We start from the raw sequence: 20,157 nt of genomic DNA on the forward strand, positions 1-20,157 counted from the left end.
GGAGCCATATAGCTCCTGACTTGGAATGTGTGGGCCTTAACAACCTGCAAAACACAACAAGTTCTAGTGTACCTTGATAGACATCATAAACAGATCGCTTTCCTGAAGGAACCTCACCAGTCACACAATTCGGAGCGAGTGATTGGCGCACGGTTGACTGGAATATGGGTAGCGTCGTCATACTCCTCTTACTCCTCATACTCCAGAGGGGTGAGGATATTGATAAAAAAAGGCACGCCTTTCACTGTAGCCCACACTATAGTAGATACGCTGGTAAATGTTTACGGTCCGAATTTGGATGACCCCGCATTCTACACTAACCTGTGGAATACACTGTGACCCTTGCCACTGGCTGAGATCCTATGGGGGGGGGGTGATTTAAATACGACCCTTGATATAAGGCAAGACAGGTCAATGGGAATGCCTAGCTATGACCGGCACTCTTCCAGTGACACAGGATGGTATGGAGGAGTTCTATATGGTAAATGTCTGGAAGCTGTGAAATGCGGAGGTGTCAGAGGGCACATTTGCGTCTACTGAGTATGGTACCTGGGCCCGTTTTGATTTCTGGTTGGTATCGGGAGGGGTGAGCACATGGGTTTACAAAAGTTCAGCATATGGCACGGACGCTGTCGGATCACAAGCCCGTTAGACTAGACATTACTATTCCCAAGCTCCCTTTCAAAGTCTTTCGCCTGGTACTTTCAGGGAACGTCCCTGCTAGATCAGGCTAACATGGACACTATCAGCCAAGTCATACGCTATTATTTTGACCTCAACAAAGTTTCAGTGGATGGGGCCGGCACCCTCTGGGAGGCCTTCAAGGCTACCATACGGGGTGTCTGCATTAGTATGAAAGTGGGGATCCTTAGAAACATCAGTACTCAACTGAGGAAGGTGGAAGAAATCACCCAGCAGCTAGAGCAGGAATATGAGAGCACAGGAAACATCACAGTGCTGGTGCGCATAAGAACACATATTAATGAATATCAGGAACTGTCATATGGAGAAAAGCATCACATATCTCGCTGCTATGTGGCTAGGGGATATGGGGAAGGCAGTCACCGGGAAGACCTTTGGCTGCCACAATACACCTGGCCAGGACACCCAACAAGTGACTAGAATAAAAGACAAAGCCTGTAGGGACTGCTGTGATGCGGACGGGATCCTGTGGGTCTTCCCAAACTACTATTGCGCTCTGTACGCAGGCCTCTGAAACAGCAAACCTGTGTGATACAGGGGCCTACCTTGTGGATGTGGCCCTGGCGCGGCTATCTACTGCACAGCGTATTTATCGAGTTAGGGGAGGTGCAGGATGAAATACAGGTGCTCCCTAACAGAAAAGCACCAGGCCCAGACAACCTGACTGGCAAATTTTACAAGACATATGCTGCACAGGAGGCCCCCTACCCTCCACGACCTGTACACTGAAGCCTACGCAAAGGAGGAACTCCAGACAACCTTGTGGGTGGCCCTCATTGTCGTCCTATTGAAAAAAGACAAAGAGCCGGATCAATGTGGATCATATTGCCCCTTGTCACAAATAAACAAAGACATTAAGATATTAGCGAAGATCTTGGCAAACCGCCTGCAGCCCCTCATGCCAAATTTTGTGCTTCCTGATCAATCTGGCTTCATTCAAAATCACTCCACCACACATAACTTACGCATGCTCTTTGCTTTGCTGAACCCACAGCTGGAGGCGGCGGTGGTACTCCTAAACGCCGTCAAGGTCTTTAATTCACTTGAATTGCCCTACATGTTCACCATATTGGAGAATAAGGGCCCCCCTGATTCATACTTGAAAGGGATCAAGCTATTATATAGCAGCCCAATGGTGTGGATCCAGGTAAATGAATAGACGTTGGAGGAGGTGCATATACATCGAAGGACAATGCCCTATATCCCCACTGCTGTTCACTCTGGTGGTAGAGCCCTAGCCTTCATTATCTGGCAGAGGCACACAGATGTGGCGCTTCGATTTTGCCAGTGCCCGATCGGGGGTACTGCTATATGTCGATGACATGGTAGTGTATGTCAAAAACCCCTCTACACATATGGCACCTATACTAAGGGAATACATACAGTTTGAGCACCACTCTGGCCTCAGTATCAACTGGGAGAAGTCATTGATACTGCCACTGACATCCTGCACAGTACTATTTCCCCTGGAGTACCCGGTGGTGCTCTGATGCTGTGAAATATTTGGGAATATGAATACATAAGGACCCAGAAGTAGTAATACAGGCCACTCGTTGGACCCCCATTAGTCCATCCTGCAACGGGGGAGACACCCGGGCATTACTCATGGAGGCCCCGTGACCACAGTGTCTCCTCCGGTCAAGCTGCCTGTCGCGGAGAGGAGCCGGGCGGCTGCAACAGGAGCCGCGAGGTTAGGCCGATTTCCCTCAAAATGGCGGCCTCTTAATTGAAACACCCGGCGGACGCAGGACCCTCGGAGGAATACCTGTGGAGGCCCAAGGGGACCCGGTGCCGCCGCGGGACTGGGGGGCAGCTGATGAGGCAAGTCTGCGGGGACCACCCTAGGTCTCAAGCTGAGGGTGGCGTGTTCTTCGGCAACCGGACTGCGGAACGTGGCCAGTGGGAGACGGAGTGACACTTAGTTCAGACGGTGCCCCCCGGGCTGAGTGCCTAGGGAGCGGCCCTTCCACTCTGCAACAGAGGAGAAGAGACAGAGGAGGGCCCCATTGGGGACCGGCCTGGGGCCCCACGTGTTGGACTGTATGAGCTGGGAGACCTGCAGACGAAGTTGGGCAGGCCTGGGGCACAACACGTTGAGCTGGGTACTCCAGACTCCATGAGGACAGATCAGGACTGGCACTGGAGACCCCTCCAGGTACTGTCCAGCGCAGAACAACAGCGCTATTGCAGGAGGCCGGTCGGGGAGGCCTGGAGGGCCTGGTGCAGCGGGGGCCCTGGACTTGGAGATGATGCTGGGTGCGGGGGGCCTGCTGGGAGCACCCCTACCCCATGGGGGCCCGCAGGTACGAATCTGGGAGGAGCAGGGGCTCGGCAACTGCAGATAAGAAGTGTCTCGCTGGAGCACTGCCCATCTCCAACCCAGAGGGCCTGTGGAGAGGACGTGTTTGAAAAGGGACAGAGGCAGTATCGTGGCAGTCAGAACACACAAAAGATGCGACCTCAGATCCGATTTTCCAAATCAATGGGGCATGCGGATAGGAGTAAACACAAAGTCCCCAACAGCAAATGGTAGAGTGGGGCTCTGAGAAATCCCACTGAGGAACGCACACCTGTGTGGACAGCTGCCCTCAGAGGTGGCAGGGGACTGAGCTGACGGAGAAGTGTGGTGGCGCGGTCCTGGGGCCCCATGACTGACACAAAGATTACTTTTCACCAATTGGCAGGTGCTCTCTGTCCCTGGAAGTCCTGGGCGACACACAGAGGAGACTCGGTGCAGATGAGACCAGAACAGACCCCACCGGCAGGAGGAACCTGAAGGGCAGCTATCATCTGTAACGCGAGACCATTCAAGAGCTCAAGAAGAGCACTAATTTTCTCCCAGAAGGAGCACCCGAACTGAGTGCTCACCACTCCCACCTCACAACATGGGAAAGGCCCTCAAGAAAAGAGATGAGGAGCTGGGTGGCCCCTGGCGTATGCAGGCTACAAGCGGTGAGACAGAACAGGTACTGCCAGCAACATCGGCAATGTCAACCACCACTCCTACACTGCAGGATGTACTACAGGCCATAGTGGCATCTCGCACAGCACTGGAGGTCAAAATCGACACTTTAAGCATAGACCTGGGCCTCCTCCGGATTGATCATCGCTGCCTGGCAGAGTGGGTCACTGCAACGGAATGGGAAATATCAGCAACAACTCCTGCCTTGGCACTTGCGGATGGTCGCCTGATGACCATTTAAGCTCCTTTAAAAACACTAGAAAATAGAGCGGAAGACGCAGAGAATACAGTACGACGTAACAATATCAGAGTGGTGGGGCTTCCTGAAAAAGTTGAGGGCTCGCACATGATAAGCTATCTGGAAGCCTGCCTCAAGTCTGCGGTGGCTCCAGAGGGGCTCTCCCCCTCTTTGCACTGGAGAGAGCCCATAGGGTACCTGCTAAATGACCACCCCCAGGAGCTCCGCCGAGAACAGTGGTAGGACGACTGTTCCACTTCAAGGATCAATACTACCTGCTGAACAAGCGAGGCTGCATGAGAACTTAAAGGTGGAAAATAGTAGGGTTTCATTAATATAGTACTCTTATTCGATACAGTTTCCTGCCCGGCTCCTGCTGGTTACCCAGACAGGAGTGGAATTCATTTCCAGCATGGTCTTGGCTAGAGCATATGCCTAAACTGGACCTGAGCGGCCCCTTCCCAGAGGCGGAAGAGGAAGAGGCGCCCTTGCTCCCGCAGGCGACAATCAACAGCCAGGCCTGGCCCATCCACCGCTGAGGAGGCGCAGGAGGAACGGCAGAGAGTGGTAGTAACAGGCGCGTCGGTGGGAGATTCTTCACTGAGCAACATGTCTCCGGCCTGAGAGATGAGCAGGGAACAGACAGAATCGGACAGTGAGCCTGCGACTTCGACCTACTCAAGTGTGATCCTCCCGTTGGTCACCCCAGGCACTGCAGATTAACTTATCTAAATGAACACCCTACTACTGCAGATGTACTTAATCAATTAACAATTACACTCCTTCAGCAAGCACCTGCCGCCGGGAGGATGGATACTCCTTACCCCCGCACCATTTGCACGGGACTACGTGTAACTTGGTTGCATGCGGGTCCCACATTACAGCCATAAGAAGTGGGAGGTCAGATGGGGGCTGGGGATCCCTGGAGCCCACTGTTGTATAGCAACAGAGCTAGCACCCCATCATAAACCATAGCCTGAATGATAGACGGCATGAACTAGTTTGATTTCTGGTTGTTTAACAGTTTGGGCGAGAATGTCACACCTCTTGGCCTGGGTCCTGGGAGTTGGGGACAATGTTTTTTGATTAATGAAAAACCTATAGAGTGTTGCCTAGGTTTCTCCTACATGCACATCGTTGTGAGAGCTGTTACCTCCAAGAAGGGTGGGAAGCCCCTATGCTTGCTACCATGTTATGCATTATTCCTCCAATGGCCACGTCACCGAAGATTAAGGCCCTAATCTGGAATGTTAGGGGGATGAGGTCCATGGCTAAGCGGCCTAAAGTTTTTTCACACCTTCCTAAGCGGGGAATCCATAAAGCTCTGCTGCAGGAGACAAATTTAGATGCTGTCAAGAGGAAGGCTCTTCAGCGGCAATGGAGGGGACAGGTCTACTATACTACCTATTCAGCATATGCCAGGGAGACGTTAGTGTGGGTTAAACATGGGGTCCCATATCAGCATGTCACATCCCTCACTGACGCTCTGGGGTGATATACTATAGCCATAGGCAAATTGGATGGGCGGGAAATAGTCCTGGGGAGCATATATGGTCCTAACACAGACCAATCAAGTTTCCTGGCATACCTTTCTGAGCGGCTGGCTCTACACTTTATGGGTTCAATACTGTTGGGAGGGGACTTTAACTGAATTGCAGACACACGATTAGATAGATCACACCCCCGCGTCCATCTTCCTCCCCTAATTGGATGGCTAATCTGTACCAAAACTGGCAAAGGGATTGGGGCTTTAATGACTCCTTGCGAGCTCATCACTCGGGGCTCAGAGACTACTCCTTTTATCCCCCATTATATGATCTTCACATTCCTTTGCTCACTGGACGTACATGAGACAATACAACTGTCCAAATATCTGACCCAAAGGGTCTCAGATCATAACCCCCTCCTACTGACACTGGGATGGTTCCGTGTCCTGACACCGATACCCACGTGGCAGCTCCAGCCTGCACGGTTGGAGGATCAGGCTTTTGCAGCCACCATAGGCTATGTTAGAAATGATTACTTTGAGACAAATGAGGGCTTGACACACTCGAAACTGATAGAATGAGACGCATTCAAGGCAGTGATTAGAGGAAGATGCATCTCAGCAGCCATGGGGGAACGCAAGGCGCTGCTCTACGACATAGCACAAGCAGAACAAGAGCTATGCTTACTTGAACAAAGGAAACCAAAGAAACCAGACCTGCAGACAGGACTTCTCACCGTCTGGAAAAACACACTAGTAGCAAGCGAGAGACTTTGCTGTTATGACTACAGAGCCTATATAGCACGTACACACTCGGCAGGAGACCGGTCCAGTTCCCTTCTGGCTTGGCTGGCGAACCCAGTACGCAGGGACTCGACTATAGTGGAACTGACAGACCCCACAGGTGATAGCATAACTACCCAGGCTATTAACAGGAAGTTCTATAAAACTACGCTGACCTCTACACAAGCAAAGTGCGGCCAGCTGAGAGGGACATTAAAGATTTCTTATCACCTCTTGTCCTCCCAACTATTTCAGTGTAGGAGGCAACAAATTTGGGTGCAGCAATTACACTTGCAGAAGTGAAAGAGGCTATCACTAGCATGGTGCGAAATAAAACCCTGGGACCAGGTGGGCTTCCGGTGGAATTTTATCCCAACATGTATAACCAAGCTCGGCCTGAGGCTGGTCGAGATGTATGAGGAGGCCAGGAAATGTAGCACACTTCCTGCATCGGCCCGAGAAGCCCTGATTATTCCTCTGTTAAAGCCAAGGAAATCAACCACAGACGTTATGTCTTATCGGCCCCTGTCGATGTTGTCATTAGACTATAAAATATTAAGTAATATTAGGAGTCCACGTTTTTCATAACCAGATAGACTAACTAGAGGGGAACATAGAGCAGGTGATACGAGGTCTTCGCAGCACTATGACCTTCAGGGCATTCCTCCCACTGGCAATGGCAGGGCGGGTCACGCTCCTGAAAATGATAGCCTTACCCCGCTTGCTATACTTCTTCTCCACCCTCCCATTGTGGATCCCGAGAAATTATTTTAAGGAACTAAACTCAATGGTGGTCGGCTTCTAATGGGGGACTGGTAGACAACGATTTTGAGTCCTACAACTTGGCGGACAGTTACAGTGGTTGACCAGCTGGATGGCTTGCCGCACAATACCCAACAGGGAGCCCACCCCCTTTACCCCGCACCTTCCACCGTTGGCTTGGTTGGTCCTACAGCTCGGCCCCCCAGCTGACACTAGTTCCAATGAACTGAAGGTCATACACAAATGCTGGGTGCGCTGTCTTCGCCTCTCTAAGGGGGGGCAAACCTTACGCACCAGAAATCCCGTTGCAGTGTTTACTGATGCTACTGCATGGAGGGGACTAGAGGAGACTGGGGACCTGGGAGGCGGCCGGGGAGACGTCCACAAGCACCTTGTACGAAGCTAACACCCTTCTACCATTTGAAGACTTCCGTAGTCGTTACGATCTCCCCCCCAGGTCACTTTTTACTTTATAAAGCGGTCTTGGAGGCGATTGTGGTGCACTGGCAAGTTGGGCGCGCAGAACCCTCCCTTTCTGAGACGTATCAATATCTGGCGTCTGCCACAGGCACATATAAAGCAGTGACCTGCCTTTACAAGAAAATAAGGAAAGCATTATGTACACCGCTTACAATTCTTAAACAGAAGTGGGAAGTAGACCTAGGCATCGCAATCACAGAAGGAGACTGGGAGGAGATCTTGGCCAGGACCCCAAGGGTCTCATAGAATGCTCGCTTCAAGCTTATAAACATATATGTCATACATTGGGCCTACCTGATGCCAGGGAGACTTCAAAGACACTTTGAGGTGGAAGAGGCCAAATGCCCAAGATGTGGGGAGGTAGAGGCAGAATTCCTTCACATGTTTTGGACCTGCCCGAATGTGAGAAGGTGTTATTAACTCATTAACTGATGTGCTGGAACGAGAGGTTCCCAATTACCCCAGACACTGTTTACTTGGAGGATACAGACACACAGCCCGTAATAGAGTGACCGATCAGTTCGGAGATTTAGCTCTGCTGCTGGCTAAAAGAGAAATAGCAATGAACTGGAAGGTGCCTCATGGCCCCCGGACGGGGACATGGAGAAAGGAGGTGCTGAAATGGGCATGAGCGGAAGAGACAGTGAGGTACCAGGACGCTAGGAGAGGCCAGAGAATGACAGAGGGGCAGAAGCATGGGGCACTCTAGTATATGATAGGGACCGACTGAGAGAAGCATCCCGAGATGAGACACTGTCCCCTTAAAGAAGAGAAACAGACATTTCCTACAAGAGCCTGGAGCCTAATTCCCCAGCACTTAACATAGACACACTGGTAAGAGCAGAGGGGGAAGAAGACAAAGCCCGACCGAGGGACGCTCATCATAGCGACAAGAACACTGAATTCTGAGATCTCCAGAAATAGCTAGGCACACAAGGGGGAGGGGGGATGAGAAGACGGATTAGCTGCCTACATAGGAGACCCACCCTTAAGAGAAGAGAACCTAAAAACTACGCACCACTAGACAACAAGTAGGAGATGTGACATATAGGCACAGAGAACATAGTTGAACATAATTCTATGCAACATGAACAATTGCTATAATTGTACTATAGCTATGGATCCTGTGGTCTGTGAGTGTATGAATAATCAATATGAAATAACAGTGATGTGAGGATGGTGCATCCAAGGTACGCAGAACTATGTTTTGTTATGTATCAAAACTAATAAAATGTGGTTAACAAAAATACAGGCCATCTATGGCATAATGCTGTCAAAACTAGAGGATCTAGTAGAACAATGGATTAAGATGCTGTTGTCATTCACAGACATAGTGGCGGTGCTAAAGATGATTGTGTTACCCTGCTTTCTTTACTTATTTAACAACATCCCCATCACACCACTTAAGGGTTTTTAAAGCTTCTCAGAACACAACTGATCAAGTTAGTTTGGGCGGGTGGACAGCCTCGACTAGGGTGGCAACTCCTGACTCTACCATACAAAAAAGGCAGCTTCGCAGCACCTGATCTACAGATTTTTTATCTGTGTGCACAAGCGTAGCACGCTTATTACTGGTATAGACCTCATGTATATATACCGCATTTAGCTGTCGAGGTAGAGGATGCGTACCCCATATCGCTATGTCATATATTACCAAACACATGTAAAGATAGGCCGCAAATAAAAATCAACATGGTTGACTGTACTGCTACAGCCTGGCGCGGGGAGCTAGAGCAAACAGGTTGCCCCTGTATGCCCCGGCACTACCACTTAGACATCATCCGCACTATCCGTTATGCAAGAGACCAAGAAATTGACACTGCTGAAATCAGTAGGAATTGTCACAATGGGGGACCTCTACTCAGGAGGAACATTCTTGGCCCCTACAGACTTGCAACACATACAGAACATCACACTGCTCTTCGCTTTCTATTATCATCGCCTTACGCATGGCATAAAAGACTTATATCCAGCATTTCCTGATGAACCCCTGGTATTGAGTGCACTCCAGACCTTGCTCACTAGCCCTAATTGGCAACATTTGGTCACCAAACTGTACGTAGCCCCACAGACCGATACTCACCCACTAAATAACAAGGCCTTAGAGCGCTGGAATCCCAGACTCTTAACAGCCCTGACACAAGATGACTGGAATATTTGCTGCTTATTAACTAGTAACCTTACCTCCAAATGCAATTTGCGTATTATTCATTTTAGATAACTCCAACAGATGTAATACATGCCCATGAGATTGCACCGTTATGGGCTTCTTGGGGATGCATGGTGCATCCGCTGCATACAGACAGAGGTGGGCTGCATACATCTGGCCTGGGATTGCCCCATATACAGGGGTTCTGGAAGGAAGTGATAGGCACCCTGTGCGATATGACAGTGGACTCAGTGCAATGCACGATCCAGATTTGTCTGCTGGGTATGGTGAAGTTTTTGCAGCCATGGGGGATGTCGGTTTGTGGCAGTGTGTAGGAAACTGGCCCCTTGTTTGCAGTACCCCTCCACTTTTTGCCTGATATGTGATGCTAACTTGACTAAGTGTGTGTTGGGATCCTGCTAACCAGGCCCCAGCACCTGTGTTCTTTCCCTAAAACTTTACCATTGTCACAAAATTGGCACACCGTGGCACACAGCTAAGTCCCTTGTAAAAGGTACCAGTGATACCAAGGGCCCTGTGACCAGGGAGGGTCCCAAAGGGCTGCAGCAACCATTATGCCACCCTAAGGGACCCCTCACAAAACACGTGCACACTGCCAATGCAGTTTGTGTGTGCTGGTGGGGAGAAAAAGACAAAGTCGACATGGTACCCCTCTCAGGGTGCCATGCCCACAAACCAGTGCCTGTGGCATAGGTAAGTCACCCCTCTAGCAGTCCTTACAGCCCTAAGGCAGGGTGCACTTCAAAAAAGGTTTGTCAAAACAGAGGGGTAGTTCTCTCTGGATCTGTGCTAACTGGTGTGGAAATAAAAGAACTGACGCCCGCGTGCCTGGGTGGCACCTATATAGGTGACAGTAACATCACCTCCAGCGCCAATGATGCCACAGGGAGCCGAATAGAGCCACCCGACGTCGCACACAGAGGTATTGCTTGGGCAAAAGTTTCCAGATCCTGTATGATACCTGGGGGAAAATCAAAAGTAAGGAATCTGCAGCTACAAGTCTCTATCAGATACTATTATTAAAAAGGGGATAAATGATTGCTTTCCCAAGTTCACTTGACCAGTCTTTCATTTCACAAAATGTTTGTTCTTTCTGCTCTCTTGGTTACTACTTTCCTGCTGACTTACCATAATGGTTAGTCAACTACTTTCTCTCCGGTAATGTCACCTCTGGTATGAACTGTTTGTTTTCTTGCTGCTACTAGGTTCTTTTACGATATTTGTTAACAAGAACTTACTCCCTGCTCTCTTATAAAGTGCTCTAGTTCCCTTGGGCCAAGTTTGTTCTATATAAAATCGGAAAAAATTATAAAAAAAAAAGACAAGGCACCACTTCCAATGTAGTTATTAGAGTGAGGTAAGGGCCTGCAATAGCTTTGCCTGCCATGGAGAAAACTCAATGAAATGGACCAGTGCATATTACTGATTCAGGATTGAAGTGTATCATGAAGAGAGGTGGGAGTGAGGTGGCCTTGGGTCAACTGAGGCCAGTGTAGAAGTCCGGGAAAAGAATCAGTCTAAGAGCTACCAATCCATTCACATTTCTACTACCCGTCTATCTACCAGATTTCCTGTATGTAATTTCAACTATCTCAATTTGAATAGTTCTTAAAAAGAAGCCCTGCGTTTAAGCATTCTGTAATGTGCGCCTGCAGTCTAGTGGCCAGACATGGTTTCCTGCTTGAAAAAACTGAATCTGTGTAGCATTCTATTATGCTACCAACGGAGAGTATTACTGAACTGGGTATTGAACATTACCCTGGCAGTTTAATGGAATAGTAGCCTGTTTGTATGAAGACACATCGATCGTGGACAGCACATTAATGGAGATAGTGCTCGCAGCTCGGCATAACGTTTGTTTAGTTCACTTGAGATCTGGCTTTGGGTTTGTGATCCAAAATCAGCAATTGGCACCTAACCACGCTCTGGGCTCCTCGGCTGCATGTTGTACAATGTCCTTACTTCAAGTCTGCAAGGCCCCATGGTGAGCACTCACATTCTGGTGGCCTGCACTTCCTCGTGCTCCCGAACGCCTCACACGAGTGTCTGTTTGGCGGGCCAGGGAAGCCAAGCTTCAGCAAAGCAGGATGCATAGGAGGGAAGACTGCAAAGGGTATTGAAAAAGCAGTGGTCAAACAGAAGCGGTCTTTGAACATTTAAATATTGCAATGGAGACTATTCTGCACTATTTTATATTACTCCTCTTAGTGCCCCTCTTCTCTTTTAAGAAATATAGCGATACAAACCCGTTAAAAAATTCTGCTGTTTTGAACCCAGTGCAGGTAGAGGTGCAGCAGGGCTTGAGTGTGAGGAAAAAAGGCAAAACAGGGAGATAAAATTAAGAGGGGTAATACGAAAAAGAAAGGATGTGGAGAAGGCAGACCAAGAGATAACTAAGAGGAGTTAATGCTGAACAGTTAAGAGAACCTAGAGTGACAACTGGAAGCCAGAGACTTGAGAATTACCCGAGGACAGGCTTACTCTTCCCATAGTTCTAAGGATTTTCAAGTCTGCCACATTGTCACGGGAACATATCCATACTTATTCCCTGACGTCTTGGAGATGTGGCAAGAAAGACTCAAAGGTGCTCAAATAAAGGGATGGAAGTTTACTCTAGTAATCCATATTTCCAAAACATCTCTAACACCTATACAGAAAAAAGAATAAAAACAGCCATCATCAAAAACAGCCTCACAATCAGCCTTAAAAACTGTTCAAATTATTTCAGATGATTCACAGAAAATTCCCATAGATCTAAGCAGGGCCGGCTTTAGGGCAGTGCGAGCGGTGCTGACCTGGATTGGGGGCGCTGACCTCAGGGGGCTCTGTGTTTAGCAACGACTTAGGAAACTTGTGATTTAAAAGTGCCTGCTGAGAGGTTCCTTGTGCGTCCAGCCTTCAGGAAGCATTTGAAAAGTGTCAAGATACCTCTTGTGATTATTATCCTGCTAGGGAGAGAGATAGGAGTTTTGTCTAGCAGCAGCTTTGACTCGCCATAATGTAGTGCAGAGGGTTAATATGCCTGCTGCAAAGAACAGAACTATATTTTAAGTGGATAGCTGAGTTGATTAGTAAAGCCAGCCTTTATCAGTGCTTTAAAACAAATTAATATATGTGAAAGTGGGGCTATGGAGAGATGAGGGGCACATTTGCCGAGTGTTAGTGAGTGAAACCGAGGAGGTGGTCATGGGGTGGGGGTGCCAAAAAAAGACTGTTGCCTAGAGCGCCACTGGTGTTAAAGCTGGCCCTGAATCCAAGGGACCCACCCATGAGTTCTTGGAAGACACGCTGTCAGTCATGCAGATTCAGAAAGGGAGGACTAACAATGAAAACATGCTGGAGCCGTGAATTAATTAAGCCAAATAGAAATTAGAGAGATGAATTTGTAAACTACCAAAAACAGATTCAAAATGGCGATTGATAGAATAATATAACCGGCATGGTGAGAATACAAAAAGGAGAAGTTAGGAGAAACAAGCACTGGCATAACCAATAGGTCTCGCTTTTGGAACCTTATAGGTGTTTAGTCATCCAGCATATTACCTTGGGTGCTATGCCTTCTGGGATTGAAGAGCTATAAAGTTACTATACACTGTCTTGCAGCTCTCAGATAAGCAGTTTTAGCTACGAATTGGGGTAAGAGACGAAGGACTGGCTCTAGAAGAGCAGACTTTGAATGCAGGAAGTGTAGGCTTGAGTAGGGGAGGAGGGTCAGTGCTGGAGGCTGTCAAGGTGCAGCAAGAGCTGGGAAAGGCTGTGCAGGAGGCCTGTGGGGAATAGTCAAGCGGCCAAAGCTCTGATACTGCTTGCCAAGGCTCTATTTGAACTCATCCTAGACTGACCACTTTGGCACACCCTGTACTAGTTGTCACTAATATTATTTCTTTCGCAAACATTTTCAGAAACTATTCTATTTAGATTTGCACAATCCTCCTTGATAACACCAGTGTGTATCTATTTGTACAACAACATATCTTTAGTTCGAATGCAAATCAATTTCAATGTGAGGATAACAATGCCAGAATGTTTGGGAGAATACAGTTAAAACAAAAGACGTTGGCTCAACTTGGAAATTACAAGAATTCTTCTGAGTAATCGCTGGAGGAGCACTGTATTTACACTATACGCCCCATGTTTACAGAACAGTGAATCACATAATTATAAACTTAACAAATCATACACTGATGAAAAGCAACAACCTGAAATGAGCAGCTTAACAATGTTAATGTACCATCGAAATGAAAACACATAAAAGGCAGATGCTGAAAAGGCAATTTAGGCTACAGCACAGAATTGAAATTGCCATTCAGATTGTTTAACACAATGTGTTCAGTTGATTAAACTTGTAAAATAGAATCAAATATAATTGGCAAGGCAAAATACAATAAGATAATGTTCCCCTAAACGAAGCTGCTAATGTCTACGGTTTTTTTGTCCATAAGAAGTAGATGATTCTGCATTCTCGAGTTTTTGGGGTCATAATACCGCATTTAGACCATGACTGTTTGCTTTAAAGTTGAATCCACACAAAAGCGAATGTGAAGGCTGTGACGCATATGAGTGCTTAGAAGTGTAGATCTTACAGCAATGAAAGGCAACCACAAAGAGTAAGAATGCTTTTCAGAAGTGTCATTCAGACGCGTAGCAAAGACTGTCACTGTTGTCAATGAGAAAGAAAGAAACTCTTCCTGAAACTTCCTCCACCAGTTGCCCTTAAAGGGATTTCAGTGTTTGCATTTGTGATTTTGACTGACTTGGCTGCAAACTAAAAATATTTCCACGTAAATTAGAGCAAAATCCAAATTGCATCTTAAAATAGCAGTTTACACCTGTAATGGTAATTTTGCGAGTTACTGTGGGATAGCTGAGAAAGCACCTGCAATCTGTTTGAACGTCATTCTGTCTAATAATTCATATAAAGTTAGGCAGCTTCTCGAATCGTGCCTACTTTGTCAATTCTGTGACACCATTTGTATACGGGAACTCTTGAACTCTGCCAGGGCCTTTTATAGAGAGTTGGTCTACCGTACACATCTGTAAACATCAAGCCCTGCAGCGGCTCCAAGCTGACAAGTAATCTGACCAGTTCAGACTGCTTTTATTTTCAGTTATGTTTCTGGTTTTCGCTGGCTGATAGCGCTTGAAAACAAATATTTGCAAAGACAAATCGATCTTGCCTTTGAGACGTATGCATTTTTTGCAGTACTTAATAAAAAAGTAGTGCTTGAAAAGAAAGCACGGCAACCACAGAAGCCAGCTTTTCAAAAGAGATGGTAAAGAGACTACAGTCCATGAGCGGGACAAACACAAGATTGAGAAGACATAGCACAAATAAGAAGCAGGCAAATAACTCTGAAAGAAAAGCCAAGCAAGGGTAAGCAACGGAAGGGCTCCAAGCCCGTGTATGTTCTTGCTAAGCCGCCAATATATCTTTTGTAATCAGACAAATTAATTATCTGATAGGATTGTCCTAAAAAGGGACTCCATGTAGCCCATGTCACTAACTTGTCTACCCTACAATTAGCAATATTTAATCTCTCTTTGGCAAATTCAATTCCAAAGTGCAAAGAATGACACACCCCATGAAGCCAATGTCGAACGGACCTACTGACAATAGGAGACACCATACAGCACCTGAGGATGAAGATATTACTGAGTACACAGCCAAACCGAACATTGCACATCACATTCAAACTAATGCATAAGCATCTACATGGATGATTAAACCAAATTATCTAATAGTGAAGAACTCAATCATGTCTCAATATCTCCATTTTTATCCTCACTGATTCACCAAACAGTTTGACCATGTCAGACCCTGTCTGAGGGGTCCACAGAGTCAGACAGGAGGCAGTAGCAACTGGGCCACACAGAAGTGGCTGAGGTTGTTTGCCACTGGTGTCCACACTACAAGTAAAAGTTGGCTCTTCTGGGTGCTCCAAATGCTAGAAACAGCATGGATTCTCTGTCTGGACAGTCTCTCCTACTGCAGGGCTAGGATCTCACCTTCCCTCTCAGATCAGCCAGACATGCTTCACCAGTAAGTTGGGTGGACTTCAGCTAATGTTCCCTCAACCTTGGGAGGCTGACTGTCATGTCAACACCAGCTCTGGATCACATCAGCTCTTTGAGTACTCTGGGTAGCATACCATTTCTTAGTGAGGAAGATGGAATAGGACAAAGTAGGATGGTTTGGATGCCACATTTATTCTCATTTTCCAGATGGAAGGTTGATGCACTGTCTAATATTCTGTAAAATGTTTGGGGTTGTTCACTTTATAACGTCATTTTCTAGATGTAATGCAGACACAGCCTTTGTGCTATGTGATTGCTCTCACACCAGGATGTAATGATGGGGCTCCAAGCAGGAGTATCCATAACATTGGCATTATGAAGTATAACGACTCTGCACCTGGCTACATCAGCCTTCCTGAAGTAGCAGTAATCAGTGAAAGAACAAACGTATCTAAACTTCTTCACTCTCAAAAACAGAATCTGCTAACTAACACACCAACACAAGTACCATCAACCAAAAGACAGTCTTCAGCTAAAAGGTCCTTACAGAATGTTCTAGCCCTTTATCCCCCCCCCCCCTCTCAGTCCAGTGTCAGGGGCTCCTCCCTTGAGCACTAAACATAAAAGCAGAACGTTATACAAGATTTTCTGATAGGCCATACTCCTCCTGAGTCACAAAAAAAGGCTTGATATGCTGGCATTACCACTTCATGTCAACAACCCAGAACATACAGACAGTAGTCCTATGTCAATACAGAAGACAAGCTTAGTGCATCCCTCCAGGTCAAAGAACATGTTTGGGACCTTGGTATCAGCCTAGGCCCCAACACATATCCAGATTACCATGTCAGCAAGGCCACGAACATCTAATCATGCCAGTTTCACACACAGTTGAGTGACATGCCTATGTACCATTCTGGGGACATTCCCATTCCAACAGATCAGAGTTCACCTATTTTGTCTCTTCGGCTGAAAGGGCACTTTTTGAGTTTCTGCAGCTCAACTTAGAGCTAATAATCATTCAGGTAGAGAATATAAACAAAACACCCCCAGTTAAGATGCAGTAAGAATAATGAAAAAAACACACATATAAGTGTTTTTATTGAGAGTACTTTTAGACTAGACTAAAATGATGAAATAATCAAAACAAACCTTAAAACAGATGATATATTTATTTTCAATTTGACAAATCCTAAATAACAGGTTACTCAGAGTATGAGGTACAAACATAATAACTACAGAACCATTTTCTGCGCTATTTTATTTTTAAATTTACCTGAGCAATGCTACAAGCATTTCATTCCCACATTCAAAATAAAAAAAACACGTTAATTCTGAAAAAATACATAGTTAACAAAATAGGATAGAAGAACTGAACTAAAATTATTAAAACCATATCCCTACCAAATCACTGCCATGCTTGTGGCCAGAGTAATTCTTCCTTCATAACGTTAAGTCTTTTTTCACGTTCTAATGTCATTTCATAATAAAAACGTAAAAAATATTTAGGAGAAAATTATGGACGGGCCTGATGAGGCTTCCTCATGCAAATTAGAAGAGCAAAGACCTCTGGGATGCAAAAGAAAATATCTGGGCTCCACTGGAGGGTCGAGAACAGGAGGTAACATAGGGATGGGATGATTCAGCATTGCTCTGTTAGGCCAACAACCTACCAAGCATTTCATGTGTCCCCCCTTTCAGGTGCAGGATACCAGAATGGCTATGGTTTGAGCCACAAAAGCGACAAAGGCTCACTCCATAGAAGCTTGCACTTGCCTGGGAAACTTTGGAAGTGACAAACGTTTGAGGCACAAACCCTTACTAAAAAATGTGGCCTTCTTCAGCATAGGGAATAGATTAAATCTAGGCCTTTAAACAATGCATAGCTTCGGCTCAGTTTGACAACATTGATTGGTGTTCCACTTATTACTTCACTCATGAGGCATAACTGTACAGTGGAAGTCACTGTTCCTGTCTTTTAAAAGCTGCATGGCTCATGATCATGCTACTGACTTTGCTGCGCCAGCTGTTATTTCTACTAGTTGATATCATTGCACTCAATTGGCAACATCCTTTCCTATGCATATCATTTGGAATATTAGACCCTGACTATCTGTTTTTGGTGTAAACACATATAGCACCGCTCCACCTCTAGCCTGTTGGCACTTTGCAGATGTTTATAGGTCCAAACCCTTGAATCTGGGCTATCCTCCATCAGAAAGATCTTAGCAGGCAGAATATCTAGACATCTAATTCTCATACGCAACAGGAAACAGTGGATTCCACATATTGCAAATAAACCCGATTGTTTTTAGTTGGCAGGGCACAGTATGAATTTCAACCCTAAAATAATATTAGAAAAACAAGTTGCTTTGGATATCTCTCAAGGGTAAGAGTCAGCAGGATGCAATGTCTTCTTCCTAGAATCACGGAGGCTAGATCAAGACCAGAGATCCAAATAAACAGTGCTCAGGGTTGTATGCCTAGACACATTTAAATTAATCTGATATACCCTGGATGCTTAACAATGCTTCCAGGAGTTGGGCTCGTTTTGCTTCTGGGAATCTCTGCAAATCATATATCTTGGTTGTTTAACAATGTCTGTTTGGTAGGGTCTCTCGAGCTACTAGCAAACTTCATAAACATACTCTCAGAGGATTCCATCTATTCACATGTTGGTCACCCTAAGTGGTCTTAACTTTAGGATAAAGTTCACTCCTGTGTGTATTCTCACACTCGCTGAAACACCTCATTCTTCTGCACAGCACTATTTACCATATGTTTGAGGCGCGTCTTCAAAACTCACCCAACACTTTCCACTTAGGACAAACCACAATCAAAACCCTACCAACCTTGCACTGCAAAACAGTGAGAGAAAAACCACTACAAATCGGACTGTTTAGTGGCCTCATCGGGGGTTCTTTTTCAAAAATAGTACAATACAACACAACCTGTAGAGTGGCAAACACAAAAATGGCTTTGATTAGCTATAGACACAATTTTGCTGGTGAGCACCATGTAACAGCACCTTTTCACTGGTTGTTTGCTGATGAGCACTGTGTAACAACACCTTTCCACTGGTCGACACAGCGTGTTAGTAACATTTACTCAAGTTAATTTTTTGCGAACTTTCTCGTTCATCAACGCCGCACTCCACTTGGAATCCTATGGTACATTACACCATGTAGGCTACATTACACCATTTAGGCAATGTTAATTTGAGGGCAACATCAAACTGCACAAAACCAGCCTTTGTTTTGTAGTTTGTTGAAAAATGGCTGATGGACACTGGAATAATGTAAAATACAATTAACAACTAGAAGCATTTACCGTGAACAGAATATCTACTTTTGTAGGCCACAGAATAGGATTTCTCTCATCAAATGTTTCTCATACATCAAAAAACATTCTATAACCCGAAATTAGCCCCACTAACTTTAGATACGAATTGGGCTCAAGCAACTGCAGTAATGGTCCCGCCTTATTTGTATCATAAGTAACTTCTAGAAATTAAACAAAAATACGTAAAGCCAACACATTTCAGCCTTCGCAAGCGGATATGATGGTTATTTGTATAAGTCTATTAAACGAAAAACAGAAAATAAGATGTCTAAACGTAACGGTCATCTGACTGCACTATATATTTTAAATAAAAAGTACATTGCTTATACATTTTATAAAATAGTACGGGTATTCCCTAGCAATGATGTATACTTAGAAGAGGTTTAGAAACGTTTCATTTTTAATGCACAATTCTAATTTTAATGGGTACAAAGAAAAGGTACTGTTGCAACCTGCAGAAATAGTTTAAAAAACAAGCTTGACTAAAAATCATCAAACAGTGTAAAGAATGGAAAGACAAAAGAATTGGAAACATAAAAAACTAGCACATCAGCTGAAGCTCGTATGGCATATCTGATCAGGCAAAATACCGGCACTCAAACAGGATGAGAGCCAATGTGGGTTGATCCAATGTCCATGCTGCATGTTATGGTGGTTATGATGTAAATGTGAATGACAGCTGAACAGACCAATAGATTAAGCACGTTAAGAACTCAGAACACGGTCTAGGAATTACACGAACAACATTTTGCCTTCAACAAAGACAAATATATACTCACTTTCAGAAAAACTTGTAGATCTTTAGTCTGTGTGTGCAGGAGGATATCTTGCTGTAAGTGTTTGAAGACAGATATACACATGTATATCTGGTAATCAGGACCAAGGAGAATACATGTGGCAATGTAATGACATATATCTAGCCAGTTTAGATAGTTCCAGAAGCACTGAGTTAGCCAATGCTGGCACATCTGAAAACAGAAGACAAAAAGCTATGGCAAATCGCATGCTTCCACTATTTTAAAGAAACAGTGCATTCAATGTGTGTACTTAAGTCTATTTCACAATATGGTAGACTAAACCAGTAAGGACTCAATTCAGAAACTAACTGAACATTTCTGGGACTACCAGTTTGCCTGTGATATTCAGAATTTACACATGCAAATGAAGGATGCATACACATTTTGGGCACGACTACAGTGTCAAAAATCAGCTTATGC

General features: G+C 45.6%; 1 protein-coding gene across 3 annotated transcripts in view; it reads right to left on the reverse strand.

The window, feature by feature from the left end:
* TBC1D32 (TBC1 domain family member 32) overlaps positions 1-20,157 on the reverse strand; it is an 804,546-nt gene that overhangs the window by 109,906 nt on the left and 674,483 nt on the right. For all 3 annotated transcript variants that reach the window (XM_069235394.1, XM_069235395.1, XM_069235396.1), the window contains one exon: positions 19,720-19,908. In XM_069235394.1, the coding sequence (XP_069091495.1) occupies positions 19,720-19,908 (189 nt within the window). The remainder of the gene's footprint in view (positions 1-19,719; positions 19,909-20,157) is intronic.

Source organism: Pleurodeles waltl, chromosome 5 (assembly GCF_031143425.1).
Source record: "Pleurodeles waltl isolate 20211129_DDA chromosome 5, aPleWal1.hap1.20221129, whole genome shotgun sequence".
Classification (NCBI taxonomy): domain Eukaryota; kingdom Metazoa; phylum Chordata; class Amphibia; order Caudata; family Salamandridae; genus Pleurodeles; species Pleurodeles waltl.